The sequence below is a fragment of the Serinus canaria genome, chromosome 3 (genome assembly GCF_022539315.1).
Source record: "Serinus canaria isolate serCan28SL12 chromosome 3, serCan2020, whole genome shotgun sequence".
NCBI lineage: Eukaryota > Metazoa > Chordata > Aves > Passeriformes > Fringillidae > Serinus > Serinus canaria.
In genome coordinates this window covers 39046198-39072829 of record NC_066316.1, presented here as the reverse complement: position 1 = coordinate 39072829, position 26632 = coordinate 39046198, and the positions used below count along the sequence as shown (strand labels likewise).

The 26632-nt window shown below is 41.5% G+C and overlaps 1 protein-coding gene across 4 annotated transcripts in view; it reads left to right on the top strand.

Annotated features, from left to right (window-relative positions):
- Positions 1 to 26632, top strand: part of LOC108962386 (uncharacterized) — a 66692-nt gene that overhangs the window by 23341 nt on the left and 16719 nt on the right. For all 4 annotated transcript variants that reach the window (XR_007777085.1, XR_007777084.1, XR_007777083.1 and 1 more), the window contains one exon: positions 24468 to 24571. Coding sequence is in view for 1 of the 4 variants with exons in the window: in XM_030236415.2 (XP_030092275.1) it covers positions 24468 to 24571 (104 nt within the window). In the remaining 3 variants the exon portion in view is untranslated. The remainder of the gene's footprint in view (positions 1 to 24467; positions 24572 to 26632) is intronic.

Sequence of the window (26632 nt, the reverse complement as noted above, 5' to 3'; positions counted from 1 at the left end):
TCCATTGGGGAGGGATGCAAGGCACCCATACTTACTTCAGTTTCTGCTGCTTGCTTGTGAGTCAGGCATCCTGTTTCCACTGTTTGCTATCATACAATTACCATTGTTACCATACAGTTACCATTCTCCCCCTTATCCAAGAATTGGAGGAAGGTGATAAAAATATGGGAAACTGGAGAGAGAGGAACATGGCCAGACTGTGATAACACAGTCCAGAGGGACACAGGCAGTGCTCGGGTGAGTGCTATCACTTTCACCCACTTGATTCATGTATGAACTTTATGGCCTTATTCTTAAACTGGAGTAGCTTTGGCAACTTCCAGAATTTTTTAGGGAAACAGAAGACTGTAACCCTGACACTGCTAAAGAGCCAGGCTCCTATGGAGGCTGCAGGGCACTCTCTTAACATTTCTGTGCCATGCAAGCACTTGTCTGGGCCCTATTTCACCCTGCAGATGAACTGTCCACCACAATGTAGTTGAGAGAGGTTTGGCAGTGGCACCCCAGAGCCATGGAATGCTGTTAGTAGCACTGAGCTCTTCATTGCAAGGAAATTTTCATTTTCTTCCACTAGCCTGATGAACTTGGTGTAGCATAACAATGGTAGGACAAGTGTGACCACTGAGCTTGCTGAGCTGTGCTCTCTCATAATGAAACCAGCGAGTCCTCTCTAACTTGTGTCTTCCCTAAGTATTATCTTCTGGGCGTTAGTTGCCTTCCACAAACACTTGCCGAACGGGCATGGAAATAATTTGAAATTATGTCTTGCTCTGACAGACGAACTGCCAAGTGTGAAATGCCTCTCCACTGGTGGTGTTTATTAAGATCCTTCTGGAAATGACATGCATCTTCCAATGGGCTCTAGGTTGGCAGCTGATAACTGAACATAAACGTGAACTCCTGCTCGCAGAGCTGAAGATAAACAGCAGGAAACAAGAAAATACATCTCAGTCCCACAAATGAAGTGACATTCTTCAGCATTCTTTTCTGCTTTCTCCAATTTAATGGAATGTATTTAATTACTTTCGATTATAAGTGAGAATTAAATAAGACAAATGCGCTTAGAAATCTTTTCTTCATTGCATGGCTATATTAGCTTTGTGATGTCACAAGTATCAAAATAAAACATTTACATTCTTCTCTTTATTGGTTAAAGTTCATCTATCATTGTAAATCCACAGAATTCAATTAAATCACACCAGATAGCAATTTGATTCTATTTGTTTAGGTTCTGTGGTGAAAAAATTTACTGATGGCTCTAATTCCCTTATTTCTAGAGTTAGTTATCAAATTTGCTTAAATGATATCCTGCCTTCAGTGTCATGAGAGCTATTACCAAAAGTGGAGGTAAAGGAGTGATTTTCCTTTCTGTGTTAGATATTCATGGCATTACCTGAGAATGCATCATGACGAAAGTGCTCAGCTTTTGCTTGGCCCCCATCTTACCTAGATTCTCTCTTAAGACTGATAAGTCTCTACATATGCTTCATCCAATTTCATATTTGATAGGTCAGGCCATTTATCCACTGTTTTAGATTTTACAACCCACCTAATGCCTTGCTGTATAGGGCAGTGAGATTTTGCTGATTTTCACCTGCAAAGTGTGACTCTTCTCTGGCAGCCTTTCACATTCATTCACAGCTTTAGTTGGACATGGGGGTTTGCTGGGTGGTCAGTGGGTGATGTGGCCTTCCAGAGCTTCAGGCTGAAATGCACAGGCTCCAGGAAAGGACTTTGCAGTACTGGGAAGCAGAACGGGCTGCAAGTGCTGGTTATGAAAATACCTTTAATTAATATGCTCATGTGCAACAAAGGAGAGTCAAAGCATTCCACCAAAGCCTGTAAACAGGTTCTCTCACTGGTTCCTTTGGGATGAAAGGTCCTACAGAAATGTAAGATGTTACTGCAGTGGTACCATCCATATGGCTTGGTGTGGGAAGGCATTGTTTAGTATGACAATACAGGTTTGTTTAACCTGGTCAAGTCATGCCTGTTCTGGAGCTTTTATGGGGAGTCTGGAGAGGTGATGAGAAGTGCTGGCTCTAGCCATCTGTAGTTTCCTCCCTCCAAATGAAATGGACACGAGTTATATGATTTTATCAATATAAGTCTGCAGTATCACAACTAAATAAGCTAAAATAGTCTGTACTGCTACAAAACTGCTGAAATTTCAATGAATTCCATGGATTCATTCCAGATTTAATGTCACTAGGAAAATAATCGGTCCTAATTGTTATTCACTGACTCATAGGGTCAAAAGTCCACTTTGTCCATGGGAATCTGCATTTCCAGGTACAGTTGTGTTACTAAGCCAGCTGTACAGATGTTAACACTGCAGTGGTGTAACTGAAAGATGAGCATTATTAAGCCAGAGCAGTCCAGAACACTGCTTCTGGAAGATGTCATTATAACATATTGCATCCCTTGGACAATTATGTCTCTTTTGACCTAGATCTTAGGCGTCCAGGAAAACACTTCTTCAGAGTTCGGCTTGGATCTGCTTTCCCCTGCAGCCAGTCTTTTATTGAGCAAAGTTTCCTAAGCTCATTTCAATGAATATTGAGTGGATATGTCAGAGAGTTTGTTTCTGAACCCTCAGAGATCTCATTTGCTCTGGCATCTCTAGTCTCCATCAATTTTACTTTGTCGAGGCTCAAACATATTTGTACCCATTCTTTCACCTGCTTGTACATAAATAGAGGGTAATGGCTGAAGAATGAAGAAAATTCCAGAAGAAACATTTCATATTCTGTTTATCCATTTCCTTTTTACATGCCCATTATTTAATTATCATTCAGCTCTTTCTCCAGAAGAAGCTTGAGTAAAGACTGATTTAACACTGAGCTAGAACCTCACAAAATTGGGCAGCACTAAATGCTTTTTATTTTCTTTTACATATAACATTCCTGTATAGTGTTGGCACCAAGGAAAACTGAAGTGAGAAACTGAATAGAGAGATTGGAGCAATGTGGCTGTCAAGTTCTTCAGTACTTTCCAAAACTATTATGGACCCCAGCCCAATCCCAGAAAAGCATTTCCTTTATTAGTTTCTGGGTATCTGTCATTTTCTGCTATTTGTGTTACTGCTGATTGTTATCCTCAAGTTCTTTTCAGGCAAAAATGAAGGGGGAAAAGGAGAATAATCGAACAGGAAGGCAGAAGTGGCCTTAGTGTCTTTTTCAGCATCTTCAAACCTATGCCTAGAATAGCCGGCCTTTCCAGAATTTTCTCCCAGGCTGCACATTTTCTACACTTCCTCATGCCAATATGTCCAAGGGAAGTGTTTCACATAAGAAAGGAGTTTCTCAAAATGAACAAGGGAGCCCCAGGAGGTTTTTTAATTCAAACACCCAAAAGTGTAACGGTGCCCTAAAAGAATGAAATGAACTTTGGAAGTTTCTGAACACTCTCGCTTTCTCACCAGTTGCCCTAGACTGGGAGAGACTCTTTCTTCCATGTATCCTTTTTCCTTCCATGTGAAGAAGAAACCTACATCACCTGCCTGCAAAACTCTCAGATCACTAACTAGGTGGATATCTGTGCATTTTCATCCTTCAATAGCTTGCTGCTTTGTTGTTTCTTTAGTCCTTGCTCATAGGGTGATGTCAAAAATGTCATTCCTTATGAAGGAGGAAAGGACAATGTCAGTGTGTGATGTGTAGGGACTGTGACAGGGAGAGAGGCCATAGATATAGGTCTAATGTCACTAATAATACATGAGGCAGCATAACGGGAGGTCTCTGGAGAGGAAGGTAGCACTTAAGAGATTTTGGACATGTGGAATTCAGTCCTCCTTTGGGGGTTAATTATACCATTTGGCCCAATATATCCTGGCGTTTCACCTTCTTTCCTATATTAGATTTCAAACATTTAACCTTGTAGTGACAAAGCTGCTGTGGCTTTTCTTACATGGTCTCGCTTAATGAATTTAGACTTGGGTGGGTCAGCTTGAAGTCTCTGCCTCTGAGTCTTGCAGAGATGCTGGGTTTATTGCCAAAGGAACCTTTCCAGCTAAGGCACAGACTGAAGAATATCAGTTGTGACCCTGATAGTACAAATTTTAAACTATTCTGGTTATTGGTTCAATATTACCTAAAGTTCTCATTCTCTCAGCCCCCAGTGACTTAATTGGGAGTGCAGACTGAGCGCTGCACCTGAGATACACAGCACCCTGCATGTCAGGTAACAATTAGACATTTGGGGGTACTGCCATTGCAAAAGAGAAGAAATTCCAGTAGGCCCTATGCCAGCCAGACCCCCTTCCTATCCATCACACAAGGAAAGCTGCTAGAGGGAACATAAATATGGTAGAACAGTGATTTTTGTGTCCTTTTCTTGAGAGGAGACTCCAAGAGCCCAAGCACTCTTGTAAGTAAGTGCTGTACAAATATTGGTAACTAATTTGCATTCTATTTTGTTCTGATAAAGCAAACAAATAATTTTGTCTATACACAGAGGCTCTTTCCCTACCTGGTTATATTAAATGAAAGTTTGGGTCAAGATCATTCAATGTTCTTTAAATTAAAGTGAAAATATGGATGTCAGATTTGTGATTGAATTGCCATGTGAAATTTCTGATTGTGTTATATCAGTAGGATTATATTAAAGCACAGGGTTTATTTTTACACTGCTTCAGGTCTCTCACAGGGTGGCCCTTTGGCAGAGAGTTGTCAAGACAGACAGAAAGATGGTCATGGGATGTTCTGCTACAATGACAGTGAGACAACCAGCATGATCCATGATCTCCTGGTACCCCCTTGAGCCAGCTGAAACTGAACTCCCATGCTCCACTGCAGTGTTGGTGCTTTCCTGGTTACCACTTTTTCCCTCTTTAGTACTCTTGCCTCCCAGCACCATTTCTAGTTCACACCCCCAGCAGGGTTCAGCCCTGACCCTAAGCTCCTTTGAGAGCTTCCTGGCATTTTTCCTGGAATACTATGAGAGTTTGGCCATGAAAAATGCCTATTCCAAAAAGCTGAAAAGCCAGAGGGCAGTGTTCTTCCTTTCTCTTGCTACACCAAACTCGGCTCCACCAGGCACAACTTTGCTTCAGGTCTTTCATTTTGTTCAGTGAGAATCAAGCTTCAGCAATTGTATTCCATTGAAATCAATGTCAGGCACTCAAAGGCAGCTCTAACATTTGGCATCTGAGCAGGAACTCCCCTATTTACATGGGGAAAGCACTGGGCAGCATCCAGCTTAGAGCTCTGCTTGCTGCACAACAAACAAACACAGGCTTATTTAGCTTTCAGTAGCCTTGGAGGCAGGCGCTTATCGCCAGATGCAGCCCCTGTTGGGTTGCACTAACCTTGGAGAAGGCTCTCAGCAAATCATGAGGTTCTTGTTTGCAAGACTTCTGCTGCCTTTATATCTCTGTGCTGTGTTCAGAGATATTGCATGGGAGGAATAACAACAGCTCCAGTGGCATTTGCCAGGTCTCCTTGACAGCTGAGCAGGGAAGCTGGTGCTCCCAGCGGGCTGACCTGTGTTTCTCTGGGTAAATCTCTGAGAAGGTAAGGGCCCAGGGAAATAAAAGAGGAGGGTAGGGGATTTTATTTTGTATCTGGGATGGGCCACGGGTATGAACGACAGGTTTTGCTTTTCATTTAGCAGCCCTCACCTCTGGGGTCACAGTGTCATTCCTTGTTTCTTCACACTGCTCCCACACTGGTTAGGAGGTCACTCCTTCAATCCCTACTAGTAGGTGAAAATGGCAAAGATTAAATTTCAAGTGCCCTGTGTTCAGCACTAGGGCTGCTTCCTCTCAAATAGGGCAACTATCACATGCTGATGCTGCTCATTGAAAGCCCTTTACAGAGCTGATCCTTGCAATAACCCGGGCTTGCTTCCTTCAAGTTTAGTTTGACCATGTGTCAGCACCAGACACAGCTCAGCTTTTACAGTCAGTCTTTGTCAGAGAGGGCTCTGGCATGAGGAATTCACCCCACCATCACTCCTCTGCTAAATCTATCTAAACCCCATTTTCTACACTGTGCTTTGAAACAAAACCATTGTAACCACATATTTATTCCCATCTGACATCTCCATGGCTTTGCCTCTCAGGAACTCAGCATGCTTTATTTGAATTATAAGATGTTTTTAATACTGTGTTTGTATTGTGCTTTGAAGCATTTCTATTGTTGTTCTGCAGTGCCCCAAGTGTTCTGGCTGCAAAGTGCTGTAAGTACAACTGGATTATTATTTTCTTAAGTAAACATCCGAAAATAGGTTTAGAATCATAGAATTATTTAGATGGGAAAAGAGCTTTAAGATGATTGAGTCTAGCCATTAACCCAGCTCTGCCAAATGCACTTCTAAGCCATGTCCCTAAGAGTCACATCTACATGGCTTTTAAATACTTCCAGGGATGGTGAGTCCAAGACATCCCTGGAGAGCCTGTTCCAAAGCTTGGTAACCTGTTCAACGAAAGTTTTGGAAATTTTTTCATTTCCCATTTGAACCTTCCCTAGTGCAACTTCAGGCCAGTTTCATCCTGTCACTTGTTACCTGGGAGAAGAGGCTGACCCCCTCCTTTCTACCACCTCCTGTCAGGCAGTTGTAAAAGGAGTAAGGTCACTCCTGAGCCTCCTTCTCTCCAGGCTAAACACACCCAGCTCAAAGAGTAAGCCCTGAATGTATGTACACACACCCATGCCAGAATTCACATAAGTAATCAGCACATACCACATATACATACTCACACACATATACCACAAAGTTGTATTCATGCACTTGAACATCCAGAAGATGTCAAGGAATCATGTTGCAAAAGATCAGCTCAAATTTCTCTGCCTTTGAGGTGTGAGGTAATGTTTGAATGCAAATCTGAGCTCATTCATTGCATTTCCTGATTTCTATAACAGCCTTTTTTTCTTTTGATTACTTTTATGCAGCTGCCTCAAACAGTGAAAATAGTTCTCACTTCTGGCTTGCATAGCCTCTACCCACAACAATGGGCACGTGGAAAATCCTGTTAAACCAAGAGAGTTTTCTGTCCTTGTGAGAGAAAGCTGGGGGAAAATGTTCCTTAGCTTGTGGCAGCAATAATTCAGAAGGCAAACCTAATCACATTGGGAGGCACCTGGGGCACTCTCTCATTTACTTTCCTCCTCCTTCCTCTCTATCCCTGTGAGGCAGGAAAAGCTACTAGCAGCCAAGTTGCAGTGGGCCATGAGTGAGGATGCACAAGGAAAGACATCAAAAGTCTATTCCTTCCAGGCTGGACAAACAGGCAGACTCACTGAAGAAAAAGGCTCCTTTACTATACTGGTGGTTGCTCATGTAATTACAATGATCCTGACACAGAAAAAGACAGGTGCTGGAAGCCTTTGCCTTTCTACAAGCAGATGATGACAGGAGCTTTTCAGTTCAGTGGGGGGAATTGGAAGAGGAGAGAAGAAAGCCAGATTTTAATTCAACCTAATTTCTCTGCTCCTGGCCCATGGCTTTTGAGATATTTTTGAGATATTTTTAGAGATTTTTTTTGAGATATTTTTCAGGTATACCATATTTGGCCTATTTTCTCTGAAATCCTTAAGTTAATTCTCTCTCCAATTTAACTAGGAATGAAAGCACAGGGTTCAGGTGATCAATAACAAAAGGAGCACAGTTTATCTTAGATTGCCAGGACTTATTCTTTGATTTTATTTTGCCTTGTCTTGTTTATTTTTATATATGACTGTGCCTGCAGAAATCCAGTAGGAAATAAAAATACCTTCCAAAGAGCTTAACACTGTCCTTTACTGAAATTTCTGGGACCCTGGGCAGCAGGATAGAAAAAAAATCCTGTTCTATCCCTTTGTTCCAAAGCCTGAGTGATGGACAACAAATATGAAGATTTCATTATTGTGCACCGATTAAGGGTCTCTTGTTTACCAAATTATTAAAGTTGAACCGAAAGAACTGTAAAGTTTCTTAATTTCTATAAGCAGAAAATAAAGTTGTATTTTTACCATCTCCTCATGAGAACCAGATCATCCCCATCTTTTGGGGCTCTTTGCTAGGCACCTTCAGCATCCTCCTCATTCCTTTACATCTGCTATACTTTGTGTCCTGGCTTAGTTGGCTCTATTATTCTTTATTTACAGCACCCAGCTCTGCTCAGGATGCTTGGAAGTCCAAGTCCAGTTACATTCCTTTGTTTTGGTAGACCCAGCTCCACAGCTGGATTTCCACCTGGCAGACCTCTGATCTTGTCTGGGACACTTCATCCCATATTAGAGAATTTTCCTCAGTTCATACTCAACAATGTGTCCAACCTAGCTGGTTAATCATGGAGCTTGTGCCACAATGCTTTTTTTTATAGCTTTGTTTAAGTCACAGTTGTCCACACCGTGAGATCTCCCAGTGTTCTATTACTCTGTGGCACTCCACCAAGGGATCTTGGTGGACCAGTCCTCCACATAAAAAAGGATGAGGACTGGCTCTCAGGGAGAGTTTTTACTTGCTGAAATGGCTTCAGCTTTGGATGTCAGCAGTGATAGACATTAGGTGAACCAGCAACCCAAATTCTTCACCATAAGAGGCATAGCAACAGCATTATAAATCCAATCAAAGTGTTAATTGTTTTTCATAATTTATTTTCTTTGCACATTTTTAACTCTTGTTATCCGCACTGGAAGTCTCTGTGGAGCCACATCTTTCTTTGCCTTTTAACAATGCCTAAGTCCATGGCTACAAGCACCCCTCTCCAAACATCCTTTTGTAGCTCAACACCTGGAGCTGAGGATTCATCAGCAAATAGGTAGTGGAGCTAAAAAAGACCCCAAGGAAGATCTGAACTAAATCTTTCAAAGCTCTCAGATCACAGTGCTTTAATTAGCTAACAGACAGCTAAGCACTCTGGAACCTGCAGCTTGCTGCCCATGTGGGCTGAGAGCTTTACACTAGCAGAAATTTGGGAGATTTTCATCTCTTATCTCTTGCAAACTGCAAACTTTGCCATTGGATTTTGAATGTGATGCTTGGTAATGTAGCAACAGTACGGCATTTAAAAAAAAAAAAAAGAAAAAGAGAGAGAAAAGAGGAAAAAAAACCCTCTCAGACTCCAGAGAAGAATAGCTCCTGCCATTTCCCTTTTGTATCCACTGCCGAGGTATTTGAAAAGAGCAGGAGATAAGTAACCTCATGACTACTGCAGATTAGCAGGCTCTGAGGCACAGAACAGGATTGCTGTTGCTGGGAGTATAATGGCTATTGAAATTCACATTTATACAGACATTTTCATGGTGGCACTGCAAAGAGCAGGGTGTACAGGAGGCTACAGACTATAAATGCTGAGGCCATGCAAAATAGGACAAGGCACAAAATCATTGGGAATCATTCATTGGGAAGCAGCAGGGCACTGACCAGTTCCTGCCGTGCAAGAGACCCTCTCCAACTTCAGATTATGGATCTTCCTCAGAGACAAAGAATACACAATAGCTTGGAAAATTACTGTCAGAGGCTTTCTATAGGGAAGGGAACACAAGTCCCTGACCTGCAATGCTGAATGACAAACTGCCATGAGGCTCCTGCTGTCCTGCCAGGCTCTCCAAGGCATATCACAGGCATGGAGGAACTTCTGCCAGGGAAGCTCTGGAGGACAAAGGTACAACAGAGGTTCTTGTGGCCTCTGTTTTTGTTTGTGGTTTGTTTTAAAGAGCTCACTGAACAGGGATAGGGCTTTATGCAAGAGGTGGTATGGCTTTTCACTGTTGCAGAGGCAACCTCAAGTTGCATGCTTGTCCTTGACACAAGGGCTACCGTGTGCCATGTCATACTTTTCCAAGGTGTGTACATCAGAAAGTGCAGGCCGTTTGCTCAAGGCTGGTTAAAGCAAGACTGGCTTTTGCTTTCCTTGCTTTAACACTGAAATATGAGAGGATCAAAATCAGCTGCATTGCGGTTGCACCAGGACAATGACACTGTTAATTCTAACCCATGATCTGTGATGTAAATCGTGAAGCATTCTGCGCATGTGTGAATTAAGGTTTCCCAATCTCCTCAGCATCTCAGTAAGGTCAGTACTATTGTTCCCATATTATGGCTGGAGAGATGGATGTACTGAGAAGAAAAGTGTTTTTTCCACCATAACCTAGAATAAATACCAAGGACACACTTGGGAAAATAAAACAGACATCTTTCCTTCAAGTCTCCTGGTCTGATGCATACATATGCAATTTCCCAATAAAGACACGAGTCAGTTCTTTTTTGTATTTCCTCATACTCTACAACATCTATACCCACAGCTTCTGAACACCTTTCAATCATTTGCAGTGTAATCCTTCCAGCATCCCTGTGAAGGAAATGCTAGAGTGCCTCCTTTTACACCTAGCAAGTAACAATTCAGGGTTTTAAGGCTTGTCTCATGCCTTTGGTTTGAACAAATCTGAAATTATATGGAAAGCTGAACTGGTAATAAGCAATGTTTGCATAAATTTCAGAAGAAAGCACTTTAATAGCCTGTTTCCTGATATTTAGTTGCAAAAACTTTAACTCCTTGTCTATCAGGGAAAGGGGGATGGGAGGGTGGAGGCAAGCTCTTAAACAAATTTTCATGTATGCACCTCTCTGGAGAGTAGAATTGGCACATAGTCATTAGATGTAAGTTATATCCACACATTTCTCTCCAGCTGCTCTTGTTACTGAGGAGAAAGCTGATGTGTTGATTTTCATCTCTTATGTACTTTTGATTAACTGATCCCCAAGGAAAAGAGGGATTAAAAACCACATCTGCAGGTTCCAAAGGATATGTCCTGGACGGAGCTGTTCCTCCCACTCCCTCCCATCCTGCAGCTTTCCATCTTCTAAGTACAGGGAGGTTTCCAAACAAGGTGAGCCATTCCAGCTGGTGTGATGGTTTTGTGTTACACTGATTCCATCACAAAAATGAGTTGTGTGCATAGTGTGGGCTGCTTGATGCTACAATAGTAGGGCCTGTGGGTCATGGCTGAGCAGCACTGCCAGAGATGTGTGGGGTTAGCACTGGAATACCAATGTGACCGGGCAGCCAGAAGTGAAGAAGATGGTAGATTTTGGTCTGTGACAGATTTTGATACCAAATACCTTTGTGAAAGAGGTATGTTCTTACTCCAGTAGAGCCTATTCATTGTGTCACTGTTTCTTCTAGCATTGCTAAAATTCAGTAACAAACTAATAAGGGTTAAAAATAACTCCACAGCTGTGTCTATTACTCTTTCAGTAGAGTAAATGTTTACTTTCTTTGTATCTATGTTAGTGGCACTGGCCAAGCCAGCATTCAGACACAACAGAACTGAATGAGTTACTGCTTTAGCCCCTGGGTCACACATGGACATGATGCAAGAAGCACATAACTTATTTTTACTGGAGGGAGAATGTGGAAACGATCCCCAGGTCTGCAAATGGAAGGAGCCAGTTCCATAACAGCTAAGGACACCAGGCTGTCTTATTAAGGCCAGATCTGGTGTGTCATCGTGAACGTAATTATTCTACTGCTTATAATTTCAGTACATTTGAATCTGAATATAAAATGAGGCAATTTTCTTCCTGGGGATAAGAGAAATGTGTGCCTTTGCAGAGCATGAGACACAGTCACTCCCAGACTGGCCAGCTTTATTTCTTCCTGATGAGCTTCTGACTCCCCAGGGAATAAGCTGAAAACAGTATTTCCAACAGAGAGGGCAAGATACAAAAGAGGAAAGTTTTTCTTCTGCTCTCAGGGGTGTTGTGCTTGGATGGTGGCCTGTTGCTAAGTGGCCCTATGGGAATGATTCCCAAAAGGATCATAGTTCTGTGTCTGGGGATTTCATTCTCTTTAGACTTCTTTCATCTCCTCATTTAAATCCCACTGCTGAGATTGACCCTGTAAGCTATTAGTTGCCTTCAGCTACCATTCTTTCCATTTTAAAAGCAAGGCTGATAGGAACACTAAAAAAAAAAAAAAAAAAAAAAGGCACTTCAGCCCTGGCAAATTTTATCATTAGGTAAGTGCAAAATACTCTTCTTTTTTTTTTTTTTTTCCCTTCTCTTTTCTTTGTGGAGTGAATGAGATTGGATTCTTTGTTGCCTTGCACTTTACACTGAAATTTATGCTTGTGCCAAATGCCTATAACATGCTGCCAAATCCAAAGAGTAGCATTTTGTATGTTCTTTGTTCAAGCATGAATGCCTTGTGCAAGGTGCAAAGCAAGACCAGCTCAGATGCTATAATAGTTCCAATCACAGAATGTTACTAGCAAATGCTTAAACATGGTAGCACATTTCCTTAGTTCTTCCACCTCTTGTCTGAAGACAGGATTACTGAGGCTGAGCACAATCCCCACGCAACAAAACTGGCATAAAGTTAGAAAGCTACTAGGTATAAAATAGCATTTCCCGTGACCTTGTTCATTTGCAACCTGCAAACAAAATTTAATTTTTCAAAATCTTAGCCCAAGTTGGAACTATAACAGTGCCAGTTTGCACCCTCAATAGTTTTTGGGTGTCCTGTGATCACCTCTAACTGCAGCACATAATGGACAACAAAGGATTCTGCATGCACTCACAATTAAAACAATTGTGTGACCTCTGATCCATTTCATACCTCAGAGAGAATGAAAGGCCTTATATTATACTGCACATTTGGGTTTAGTTTGTTTGGGTTTTTTTCTTTGAAATAGTTTCTAGTCCTATAAAAAATTCTGGGTGACCCTCCCTACAGGATTACTCTCACAGCAAATGCTCTCTGTTAGAGGTACAGGGGCTCAGGTTATTAAGAAGACAGATATTCTTGGGGGATGACAGAAGGAAGTAACTGTGGAAGAACCCTGACATGAGAGTATTTCCTGCCTCTGGAAGTGAGGTTGTTTCCCTCTGGTGTCCTCAGAAGAACATGTATATACTCTCTGTCAATTAGAATCCATGGGTCTTTGATGGCACAGGTTCCTGAATTGCTTGGTGTTGTGGGCAATTATCCTTAGGAAATGAGCATGATATATGTGATCACAGCATTTAGGAAGAAAGACCTTACCTGTAAAAAGACACTACTGGTGCTAAGAGTCCCCAGTGTTCATTTTGGATGAACCCAGCTCTGACTAAGCCAGGCAGTGCTGAACATGACTTAGGGAGGTTGCATTTTGGTCTTTCTAGTTCTCCTTTCAGCTCCTTACAGCAGAGACAGGGAGAGACATGTTCTGTGGGGAGGAGAAAAAAAGGAAGTTACATTCTGCTCCTTCTTGAAAAACAGAAGCTTCATTATTGAGTTTGTCCAAAAAAGAGTGAAGCCTAAATTTGACATCTGCTTCTTAGTTTCCTGACAGGAAAGACCTCCTATCTTTGCCTCTAAGCTCCTGTGTTAACTTCAGGGCCACTTCTTCGCCTGATCCACTGTGGAGGGAGGTTCTAACTTGGCACTTTGTGAGATGGTTTGAAGCCTGATATTAGAGTATAAAGAAACTTCCTCAGGAAAAATTGGTGGACAAGGATCCTGTGATTTCTGTAAGAACATGGTGTTTAATTACTGCTGAACACATGAATAAGTAGTGATGGGATTCACTGAGAGCATCAGTACCTACCATAGCATCTTGCTGTGCTGAGCTCAGTCTGCAGCCTCTCAGGAGATCAGCTGGCATTTAATTTTGATCACTGCAGAAAAGGGAGGCTGAGCTTGCAACAGTGACTGACTGAGCTGATGTGTGTGAAAATGTTATTAAAATGGGAAAATGTCTCTCCAAATGGATTTTGCTTTGCCATTTAAAAATCCCATGTAAATGATGCACATAGGATTTAGAGTGGGAGAAATATCAGAGATAATATTAAACCCTTAATGCAAACAGGTCAAGTTTCACTCGGTGGGATTAAGACTCAGTCATGTCTCATTCAGGACTGTAGTATTAAGCCGTCTTTCAAACATGACAAGATTTATGTTTTCCCTGAGTTGTTTCCAAATGAGGAGGGAAATCTCAATTAATTTAAATTATTGCCTGTTGTCAGTCCTGCCTCCATGGATTTTGGAGTCTAGCCTGATGCCATAACCTACAGCAGCAGTGATGGGTGTAGGTTTGCCATTGACAAGGAAGCAATAAGTTCCAGAAAGAGGTGCCAAGCAGGGGAAGAGTTGTCTGAAGACGGGGCACAAAGTGGAGTGGAGGACATGCTGCCCCATTCTCTGGGAGTCATCGATGTTGCCATAGAAATGAATTTGAAAGAGTGGATTATTTTACCCTCAGGAAAACAGAAGTTTCTTTTTTCCCCTAACGCTGGCTGCTAGAAAATCATAGCTATACATGGAAAAGACAAAATCACCTTCCCTCTAGCTGCCTCTGGACAGAGCAGCTATCAAATTGAATGTCAGTATCTCAAAATTGTGAGTTCTACCCCTGTTCTGGCAATTCTGTCCCTTGGCTTGGTAGATTGCACTATTAGAAATTCTTTTTTTTAAAATGCTACTTCACTTTTATATCCATCTAAGTAGTTGAATCAGGGAACTCACCTGTAATGTATTTAAGATGTATGGCATGTGTGAATACTCATTGTATTGCAGTCAGATCCTCTGACTTGCTTAGCACCATACAGACCTGTTGTTATATTTAGGTACCATTTACACTGCCCTTTTTCAAGTCTAATCTTCAAATACATGCAGGAAGTTTCTTTTTCCTCCTTAGATGTCACTTAATAAAATTAAATGACAGCAGCTGCATTCATGTGCTGTAGTATCTGTGCTGTTGTCATTATCCCAAATATTCAGGGATTTAGAGATGTACTGCTTTAGCAGGATGAGATGTGACCATCTTTCATTTGTGCAAAGAAAGGTACCACCTAAACTCAGGATACTTCCACTCATTATTGCTGTAGAAATATCAAATATTTCAGGGATTCCTTTAATTAACTAGCCATCAACATTTGTGATTTTAAATGAATTTGCTGGGATTGTCCTTGCTTGGGATAACTCTTCAATTTATGCAAAACATCTCTCTGAAATGTGTCTCATATCAAGAGATGTAGGCTCAAACTTCTGCTTTTCCCACAAGCTGATTCCTCTAGTCCTCTGCTGTGATGTTTGCAAGCCCTTTGTTGTTTTGGGGCGTTATTATCATTGTCCCTTCCATGTTCTCCTGAGGGAAGATGGAGGCCAGACCCCCCTGGAGTGTATGTGCTCATAGAAATTTCAAAAAAAGGAAAAATTTCATCCTTTACATTTTACCATGAATTTTAGCTGGTGTGTGATTTTTTTTTTTTTTTGCAATAGAGTCTGCCTTTGAAAACCAGTGTTAGCAATTAATGAGGCACAGCAGCTAGGGATAGAGAAGCATATTAATCTATCTAGAAATCTATACAAAACCAGCACTCTTTTAGTGCTGAATTTTTCCAAAAACACCTTGTGAATGAACTGTAGATTTTGAATTAATTAGCAGGTTTTCAGATCCAATTTCAAATGGTGAATTAATTTCAGAAAAAAAAAATCTCAAACCTGTGAACAGTCGTTTTGCAATGACTAAAGAGACTATAAGATAAACTACATTTAAGAAGTTATTTATATTAAAAAACTTGCTCAACTCCCCTGAGATTTGGGAGTTAACCCTTTTGATTCTAGTCCCATGGTCTCACATACACACACACACACACACACACACACACACACACACACACACACACATTCTGTCTCTCTCTGGACAATTTAGCTCTTGCAACATCTTGTTATTAACCATAATCATTAGTGCCATGGTCGTTTTGCTGTTCCATTTCCTCCTCTCTCATTTTTCATGGTTCTGCTTGTGCACTACAGTGATTCCTCTCTGCCTTGTAGAATTAATTTTAAACATGGAGACTTACATGCTTCAGTCTTTAGATGGCACCAAAACTGAATGCACTAATTAGGGAAGCTTTATGGTTTCTATTATTTTCCACTCACAGAAAGGCCTGGTTTTTTTAGAGCCTATAAATGTTCTGGCTTGGCAAGGCTTTCTAGGAGTTCCACATATGCTGTGTGTGGTTCAAGGTCTTGTGTTGATTAAAGTGCACTTTCTAAACAGAAGCAATTACACCAGCAGCTTTGAAGTGCAATGTATATTGGTAAAAACAGTACTGAATTGAGATGCAAGAGTCTGGCAACAAAAAATGATCAAATTATTGAAATATAAAACTAAATGGTGAGATTGTCTGATGTTGGTAGTGGTCCTTTCAATTCCTTCCTGCTCAAGCATATGAAGCAGTCAAATATTTTCTTTTCATCACAGGGCATTATTACCTTTAAGGAGCTTGTTTATGTAGTGACTTCAATTTGTCTAGATGGTATTGACTGAAACAAAGCAATGCATGAAATTGCATTTCTAAAGAACCAGTGCAAAATGATATGAAATTAAAATAGATAGAGACATTAAGTGCTCCCCGAGGGCAATAACACTGGTACTTAATGGTCAGAGACAAAACTAGGAGTTATTTACTATTTAAAACCTAATAGACAGACAAACTTCTGATAACTGGGGCTGTGGTGAAGGAAGGTCTGAAATTGTTGCTTTCTTTCAGCCATAAGTCTGGGGTGGTCACAGTCCACTCAAAGTGATCCCTTCTGGTCCTCAGCCCTTGCCATATCCCAATGCTTTTTGCTTATCTGATTGCTGCTTTCAGAGCACCTGTCAAAGCACAGTCAGATGGCCAGAGTCCTGGAAAGCTGAATGGGTAGGAAATATGAGCCAGGGTAATTTTTCTTGAATTTAAATTGTGTTATGTACACTATCTCTTATTTCTTTACTTATATTGCACTTCCAAGAAGCGTCTTCTGTGGCTTTTGAGCAAGTGGCCCAGAAGATTTGAACTTTAACATGTGTGAACTTTACTGCTAAATCTCAGACTTCAGAGGCTGTTCAAGAATTACTCAAACAAAAACTGTAGTGTGTGTAACCATGTTGTACTATCTATTCACTCTGTCTGGATCAACTTGAGATTTCAGCTAGCTGAAAAGACACACTTTTTTTTTTTAATATTCTAAATACACAACTAGTAACAACAAAAAGTAGAAGACAGCCAACCCAACAAGTCCATTTAATATTGGCCCAGCCAACAGCAAGCTTTTTATCTTAGATGTTAGTAAATTTGACAAATAATCTACATGTGTATTGAAACATCTTAGAAACATCTCAGCTTTCCCTGACTATTCAAGGGTCTGCTGCAATCTCCTTTCCTTCGATGAGGAAGGTCTGAGGGACCACCATGGTCACAAGAGAAAATGGTGACAAGGTTTGTGAAGTGAGGGGCTTGCCCAGGAGCTACAGCGAACCTCTGACCTCTGTTAACTACACTCAAACTAGCAAGTGGTAACCTGAGTTTTACAAAGATACATTTTCTGAAGGGTTTCATGCCTGACTGCTCACACAAGCATCAGCACTCATTCCAGTGAGATCTCTTTCAGCAATGGCTCAGCACAGTTTTAATGCATCCACCTTGGCACTGAAGCTGGCACAACCTCATTTGTTGTTCCTCTGACCTGGACTGCTCATTGCTGCTCATTTCTGCCTGTGCACCCTCTGTGACTGCCCCCTTGAGTGTACTGTGGACATGGATCTCTCAGTAAAGTCCTGGAAAACATTATGGGACAGATGGAAGGAAATTTGCTGCAGCCATGTTATCTAGCAAAGTAGGTCTGTGTAACACTGTAAGACTAATGAAACATTGGTAGCATGATGAGTGATAAGTGAGTCCCTAAACCCTCTTGGTTTTGAAGAGCAGTGTGGCCAGCCCTCTGATGAGGGATGCTCTGGGAAATGCTGGGCTCACAAGAGCAGCCCTTCAAGGCAAATTGCTACAGACCTTTTTTCCTCCTCTCTGCTCACCAAGGCTGTACAGGCTGAGTTACACTTCCTGAGGAGTTAGCATACTTGATGTGCTTTGTAGGTAAATGAAAGCCTGAAACACCAATTTACCAGCTCCCCTTCTGGGCCCTAAAGTTTTCTTGGGTAGATGCTGAGCCCGAAGCAAATAGCAGCCACAAAGCAGCCTACTTTCCATGTTTTGCCTTGAAAGGATAGCTCAAGACAGATACTTGCCACAAACCCCTTTATTTGCTTGTGGTATTAGCCTGTAAGTTGTGCAGTTCAGCACTGGAACATGTCTCCAGTGAGGCTGGCATCACCATCCTTGCAAATTTTCAAAACTTTTGGACAGAGCCTTCAGCAACCTGACTGCTTTTGAAGATGATTTCGAGCTTGTGCTTTGTTTAGATGGATTCCTAAAATCCCTTCAAACCTGAATTATTCTAGGTCTCCTAGAGTAAAACTCCTTTGTGTTGGTTGTTTGGACTCATTATCTCCTTTCATTTCTTTGCTATCTGGTCTCCCTTAAAAAATTCACTCCCTTAAATATAATCGCCTCTGACTTGAAGAAAAAAAAAAAACAGGATCCACAGAAAAACACAGATGACCTAAGTGGAAATTTTAGTGATACCATTACATCAGAGCAGGGCTTTAATTAGTAGGCCTGAAGTAAAGATAATCAATTCTGCCTGTATCTGTTACAGACACATGAGAGGGATGCTAACCAGATGGAGACTGTCATTCGTTAAAGTGAAAGGTGTCTTCTCTAACCTTGGAAAGATCTCTATTCCAACACTGTGCTTCCCTTCTTGAGCAGCTCAGCAAGGCAATAACTGTGAGGGGAAGAAAGAAAGAAATGAAGGATTCAGAGATGTAGAACTCGAAGAAAGCTACCAAAAGGAAAGCTATAGTCAAAAGCTATCATACCTGAAATATCGTTTTTAACTTTTACATTGCTGGTGGGCTCTTTCTCAGGAGCTGCACAAATTTACCTTGGCCTGTGAAAAACAATTTCATTCCTAGTGGATTTAGCCAGGAAGAAAGGCATTGTGTCAGGAAAGTTTGGGCACAGAAGGGAGGAGGCAGGGCTACAGGTATGCTTCCCATTGGAAAGATGATTCTTTTACAGTGATGCAATATGGTCACAGGGGCTGCTCAACGTGGCTCTGGATCTGTGTTGCCTCAGAGAAAGCTCCCATCACAGAGAAGAGGGGAAAGCACTGTGGAGCAAGGCTCCACCTGTCCTCAGGGTCACCAGTGTCCCTTCAACAGACATGACAAGGAGACTTTGGCCAGGCCAAGTACTCCCATGTTCACAGATGCCCATTACAGGGGGAACAGCCTGAAGGATGAGCAGCAATTCCTATGTCTGTTCTAGGAAAGCAAAACTGGGACCATTGGGGAAAAAGTAATTAGGGACATCATGGTAGGATTCCAACCTTACACTGTCTTTTATTATGAGGTATTTATGATCCTGTTTTCTAAATATGCCTTGCTGTTCACTGTCTTGGAGAGTGGGAGAAGTCTCAAAGACACCCCAAAAATGGCAATATGGTAAGAAGAAAATAAAGGAGAAAAGAAGTGAGAGAAGAGAGAAGAGATCAATTTTTCTTAAGTGTCTAAGGGACTTAAGAGACCAAATATTTGGTAAATTTAAGTCACTTGAGGCACTTCTGATAATTTACCCAATTTACCAGGAAAAAAAAACCAAATTCTAAAAGCCTGGCACTAGTTATTCTGGAGGCAAAACAAACCTTATTTATTATGTCTCTCACTACTCTGTATATCCTAAGCTTGGTGGAGGATCCCCAGGGAATTTCCCCTTGAACACATCCTGTCTTAGCACAGAGCAAGTAATGTGTGAGAGTGCCTAGAAGGAGTCACTGTTTTTGAGTGACAGCATGTAAACAGTAGAGTCTCCTGTAGAAAGGCTGTCTGCTGGTATTTCAGTTCTCTGGTAGAGATTCTGTTTCCCCTGTAGTCTGGCCTCTCCTTGTCTGTTTGTTTTGTTATCATTTGTATGGAGATCATCAGATTCAAGTACATTTGACATATGGAGATAACAGTCAGGAAAGGAAACAACATATGGCAGACAATTCATATCCATCAAGATCTGACATAAAACCATTTTTAGCAATAGAAAAAGAGGAGCAGAAAAAGACAGCAGGTTTGAATTTAAAATAAGCATGCTGCTCTAAAAAACAGGAGGGCCCAGGACTTGCTTTTCTCAATGAGACCATTGCTTCACCAAAGGCAGCACCTGCTGATGCTTGAACACTGGGTTAAAATCCTCTGTAGTGCCCTGGCCAGCTCCTTGTTGACCATCATGACCAACGAATGACTAATCTCAATGCCCAGAATGAAGCCAACTGCACTACCTGTTTAGCCTGTTGAATCACTGCCTTGGGCTACTTCTGGGCTAATTCAGCTATTCAGCCCAGGCTATGGGGAGGAGGGAGAAAAGGAACATGCACAGGTGCCAAAGGAACATGTACATGCTCTAAAGACTGGGAGGGTGCAAGGACCCCAGAGCACGATGCTGTCCTCACTCGCGCCCTGGAGCAGCATAACATAATTGATTGGACAGATGAGATGGTCCAAGTCCTTCCTCACAAGGCACTAGCATTGCCTCTTGGAAAGGTAGATAGGACTGAACTCAGGATGAATTCAAATCATCTATATGGGTGCTTTGGATGTAGAGTCCTGGGTCTCAGGGATGTCCTAGGCTTCAGGCTGCTCCTGGGACTGACCACCTCAGGTAAGGTGTGGATGTATAGCACAAGAATGGTATTTGAATTCTTTCATACAAAATAAAAGCTGGTCTTTTGGTTTGGCTGAATTGAGCTTTTGGGTACAGAGGAGCATTTTGAAGGACTGCATTTAGTCCAGATATGGCTGTATGTGTATTATTTGGATATACTGGGAAGTTTTAAAGGAATGAGGATGCTTTCCAAAAATACTGTGCATGTCACTAATCTATGTAACTTAGTAATAAATGGAATTTCTTCTGCAAAATGTTACAGCCATTTTTCCCTAAAGGAAACCTGGCCTTTTACCAAAGAAAGTGGCTTTTTACTTTTACTTGGTTTCCTTTTTGTAGCCCTGTGGAAGAGTCCTGCAGGACAGAGATGCTAATTTAAGGATGAGAAAACCTCTACAAGGGAGTGTTTACATTGCCCACCCTACAGAGGTCTCATAGCATCCCTCCTGTGCCAAGAGGAAGGAAGCTCCTTCCTTCAGCTTTTCAAAAGCTGAAAAACAGAGGAGAAATAGACAGAGATATATTTTTCAGGGAGGATCTTTCAGTCTATTTTCCTGATGTTCTTTTATATAGCTTCTGGTCAACCCCCTTTCTCTTCTGGCAATTATCTTCTCATCTGTTATTTTCTCTGCTCTAGAAGCAGAACAGTTGAGCTGTAATGTTGGGCTGTAACAGTTGAGCTGTAATTTTGCTCATACTGCATCTCTGTAAATAAAAGGATAGAAAATCTTGTGGGAAGAAACAAACAGTCTCTGAGATGGACAAAGCTTATTTGGTGATTCAGGGAACCTTGCTAGGAATGGAATCAGTAAACCTCATCTACAGGCTAAACACTGACCTGAGTAGGGCTATGTGAGAGAGGAACTTGGCCAAATGCTTCTCCCACTCCTGTCTGGGTGAGCAGGGAGGATGAAACCTTTGTCTGTTTTAACAGGGCATGAAAGCCTGGCCCTGTCCAGAGCCTCACCACAGTGGCAGAAGAAGGAGGTATTGCTGTTGAGCACAGCAATCCTTTACACATGCCAGCCTGGGGGGGTTTAAAAGGCAAAATGGCATTTCAATGTTCAAGAATAGCAAGTAATTTGATGGCTGTAACAGAAAAGCTTCCAATAGAGAAGCAATGTGTTCCAGGGCTGCATAACACTGCTGATAAAATTGCCTTTGGATTCCTTGTCTAATATTCCAGCCTTTCTCTTGCTCAGCAAAACACAATAGCTTGCACTAAGCCTCCCTGAGAGGGCAGCTAACAGCACATTTACTAGACACTTCAAACATTTGATCATATTTCTCCTGAGTATATTTAATATCTGTTAATGTCAGCAGCCCAGCCTGATCAAAATGCCTGCATTGCTGGGAAAAGAGTGTTTAATATAAAAGATGAAATGGGTAAGCAATCACTTACTGATGCCTTTAGAAATGGATAGGTGACTACTTGGGCTCACTCTACCCTACTTCTTCTGGACCCCTGTCCCCAGCCCTGCTCTGTTACCACCCTGTTGCTGTGTGCTGCTCTGAACGCATTAGAGTGGTTATTCTGAGTATGCAGGAGATGCCAGGAATAGTTTCAGGTTTCCTGCCTCATCAAACCAAATTCAATCTGTAAAAAATTAATACACCCAGAAGGAACAGTTAAAAGCATCTCCAATCAATTAATGTTAAAACGGGGGCTAGAAGGCTGATTTGTTAAAGGAAACCCAATCCAGCTCAGAGCTCAAGAGGCTACTGAGATGAGTTACAGTGATGAGTCAAGCTGCAGTGCTTCAGAGGAGGGGAGCAAATAAGGTTTAGGTTGAAGCAATCCATGTATCACTCTCAGCTGCTCATTGCTCCAGTCTGGGGGACCCCAAAGGCACACTCTTTTTGGGACAGGCCAAGAAGTCTCAGCAGGACAAGTCTTCCTCCCAGATTTCCCACAAGGCAGGAGGTGGCACAAGTCTAGGTGTTTGCACAGGCCATTCAAATCTTCTGTCCCTTCTCCTAGTGCAACTGGAGTGAGAGTAAAGGATGCAACTAACAGCCTTGAGAGATCTGCACATTTACAGCAGCCCCCTGTGTACTGCAGTCCTCACTCCAGTGACTCAAAAGACAAGTTGGTACACCACCCCTTCAAAAACCATAAGTCAAAAAAGAGATAGATGAAAGTTGTGAGGTTCTTTATTGATATCTGAACCTTGTTGACTTTCAGTGCTATTTTGTGATGGAAGCTGAGACTTATATAATCTCTTGACTCCAGAGCCTGGAGCTTCAAGATGCAGTTTTAAAGGCATGTGGATAAGTTTCAAGAATTGCCAACAAAGATCCATGTGGTGTATTTAAATCTATGTAATTTACAGACAGTGGGTTCAATCTGCAGTTCTTGACAGCCTCTTGTCTGGTGGGCTAGTCTTCATAAAGCCGATTTTATTTTTTATTCCTTGAATGATGCCTTGATTGTTTCCAAACAATAGAAAACTTCCAAATCCCGTCTGAATCCACATTTGAATGAAACCTTTTCAAGCATGTTTTCTTGATACCTGCTGCCTTAAAAATAAATAAATATATAACTAACCAAATAAATGAACAATTAGGTACACAGCCAGCTGAAGCCTTTTGTCACCACTTTGTTTCTGATTAAGGTAGGTCACACTTTTCTTCCTTCCAGCTATTAAGTATTTAGATCCATTTATACTTTAATCTCTTGTCTTTTTTCCTGGTCCTTTGTTGCTGTGTTACATCCTCACAGTCAGAGAGCATTGAACTAAGTGGTAGAAAAATGGGAAGAGGGAGTTAAGGCAGTAATCCAGCTTTGAAATAAAAAATTGGCCTGAGGTTAGTGCTTGAATCTAAAGAGCTTACCAAAGGCAGAAGGGAAAAAAAAAAAAGACTGACAAGAGAAACTGAGGCAATACAACTGAGCCAACATTAGTGCTTTTCTGGATGGGTTACTTGAGGAGTCCTCATGACAAAGGGTTAATTAAATTGCATTTCCCTGAGTGTTGACTGGGCCAGGGCTAAGAGTGAGAGATTTCCAGAAGGTTATGATACAATTGTTAGGGTTGTTAGGTGAAAATGTAGTTCAGCTGGTACTGGGCTATGCTGCTTGTGGGCTGCTCTGTTCAGGGAGGGCTTCACACTGCCATGAGGAGGAATCAGAGAGACCCCCATAAGGCTCTGAGATGGGAGGCATTCATATTGCACTCCTCACTTTCCCTTCTATCCTTTTGTTCAGGCAGAGGAGCACTGCAGAAATATGGTCACTTGGTTTACAAATCATTGCCTGTGAGATTTAGAGTGTGTTCTGGGCTTGGTCTTTTCTGAAAACTATATTTTTATTGGAGGCGGGAAGGAAATTTTGTGGACACAGTGATAGCCTCATAGTGATGAAACATGTCTGCCTGTTAACTATCACCTTTTCTATATTCTTTATCTTTGACAGTAGCAGCAACCTCTCCTCTGGTTAAATTAGAAGAACCTGGCTAGAGAGAGCTCAGGTAAAGCCAGACCAGATAGTCTTATGTTCACTAAAAGAAGTTTACACAAAAATACAATTATTGGTCTCCTCTGTCAGTAACCAGGCATGCCGATTCCATAATGCCCTAGGTTACACCTCTAGTTCTTTGCTGCTTGAAAGCCAAAATCAATTTCTCCATGAAATTTTGAAAATAAAATACCTATTTAAGGGCACATTTTGGGCTCTGTGTGTGCTGCATCACAACAAGATATAAACTGGGTTTTGCTGAAAATGAGCATTGTTATTTCATTTATCTAGGTCTGGGCAAGAGGAGTGATGTTTCTGCAGTCAGATATAGGAGACTGCATGCCTCACTTGTGCCCTACACTAAGATACAATAAACACAGTGTGGTGCAGCTTTAATTTTAATTCAAAATAAATATTTCCATAACCTACAAAATTCCTCTAATGCACTTATCTGGGAGAACACAAAGATTAAAGAAATCCTGCTAATTCCTTTATCTTTCAGATACAGGGCTGAAAACAAAGACATCCAAACCTTGAGCCATTTAGAAGAGGAAGAAGCCAAAATCTGTGCCAGAGGTTTGACTGCTGGGATACTCATGGCTTCAGGTAAGCTTCTTTCCCTGGGTTGTTTAGCATTTCAGAGACCCTCTGTGTTCCTCAAGGAGAGCTGTGGATTACAGACATAAAGCCGTGCCTAGCTTGCAGCCAGGGCAGAGCAGGGGGAGTACAAACAAGCTAATCCAGGGTGCCTTCCTATCCAGCTGCCTTCCTCTGACCCTGGCCAGCACTACATGCTTCAGAGGAAGATGTAAGAACCTCACAGCAGGCAGATGTAGGATAATCAATCCTTTCAACCTTGCTCTCAAGCCCCATTAGATCTCATCCTGATCCCAAAATAGTTAGAGGTTGGATTAAGTCTTGAAGGATGGCATTTAATACACTCTAAAAATTGTTGTTATCATTAACTCCCATGACTCTGGAAACAAATGTTATCCATAGACAAATACATTTTCATTTTGAATCACCTTGTGTCCTTGGTCTACTATAGCAATGAGTACATAGGCTTAAACACCTGTTTGCAAAAGGTATTTAATATTTCTTTCTATCTGTGGTGATTTTGCTGTGATTTTGTTCACTGCATGTCTCTTTTCCTGACATTATGAGCTAAGGAGGACGGATAAAGTGAGTATACTCTAAAGATTACACATTCCTTCATCATATTATTGTACAAAAGGTCTCAGAAAATGAATTATTTCAGCAGCTTAAGCATTGGTTTGGCAGCCAGCCTCGAGCCCCACTCAAAAATATAGACAGATTTGCACCTCTCCCAACACAAACTCTGATCCACACCTCAGTCCAAACTGCTGACCTTGGCTGACTTTTGTCCCAGTTCTCCCAGTCATGGTCAGGATAAGCAAGAGGTCATAGGAAAGCTATTTTTGCAGACCATCCATCCCTTGGCAGCCCTTCCCTGCCCTGGTCCAACTCCTGTCTCTCTCTCAACACTAACCCTTCCACTTACCCTTTTTGTCAGCACAGCCTTACCCAGGACACTCAGGCATCCTGGAGCTGGAAGAGTTGTCAGTCCAAAATGCTTTTCCAGCTTCCCTGCTCCTTTGGCTTCCTTTTCACCCTGCACCATTTGTAGCACTCCTATTGTAGTGATTTTTAAACCTAACCCTTGCTAATAGCCTTGTCTTCTGCTCCTTTCCTAGGATGTCTTAAAATTTTGCTTTAACAGGAACCATATCCCTATTTAACTTGTACAGTATCTCTGAGGGAGTTTTAGAGCCTATGAAGAGATGTTATGTGTAGGATTTCAGCTAGATTTCTAGTGCTTACATAGAATTGCTCAAATATTTTTGAGATTTTGAATTAATTTTAGCTATCTGCTATTGTTTATGTGCATGGATATATCTACAGTGATGACTTGGACTGTCTCCTTGTGTCACCTTTGTATCTTTTTTCCCCTTTTCCAATGTTCTATATATTTGCTGTTTTGACACTGGAATTTGGTTACCTGAGCCAGTCATCTGGTCACCTAGGGTCTTCCTGAGTGTCATCATCATAATAATTCTTCCTACTCACCCACCTAAAATTTGTGGCTGGTGCATTTTTGCTATTTCAGTTCCAGTCCCTTCTAGATTGTTCATAAACACAAGCAAATTAACAGTGTGGAATCCAGACTAGAACCTTGAGGCATATGATGTTTTCCAGGGTGAAAATAGGCCATCTGATTCTTCACTTTTTTTTCCCTTTATTAAAGTTTCATCAAAATAATAGTTTTCTTCCTTCTCTGAATTCCTACAGTTTTGCTTTTTTGTGATGTTTGCTCAAAATCATTTTGATGATCTTAGTAGGTCATGCCTTTCCTCTGATATGGCCAGAAAATTATGAGAGATTAGTGAAACACTTTTGCCTTCTCTGGCTGTCATTTTAAACACCCTGTTACTATTTTCTTCTCATTCTTAATGTTATTTTCAAGAAAGGATGGCTAAAACATTTCAACCAAGTGCAGCTTATCAGGCTGCAAAAATCTATTTCTATTACCACCCTGACCACACCACCCCTCAGCACAACCAGGTTTTTAAATATGGAGATCAGTAGTAATTGGAAGAGCATGAAAAAGGGCAGATTTCAAGAGCTTCAGGCTTGATTTTCCAAACA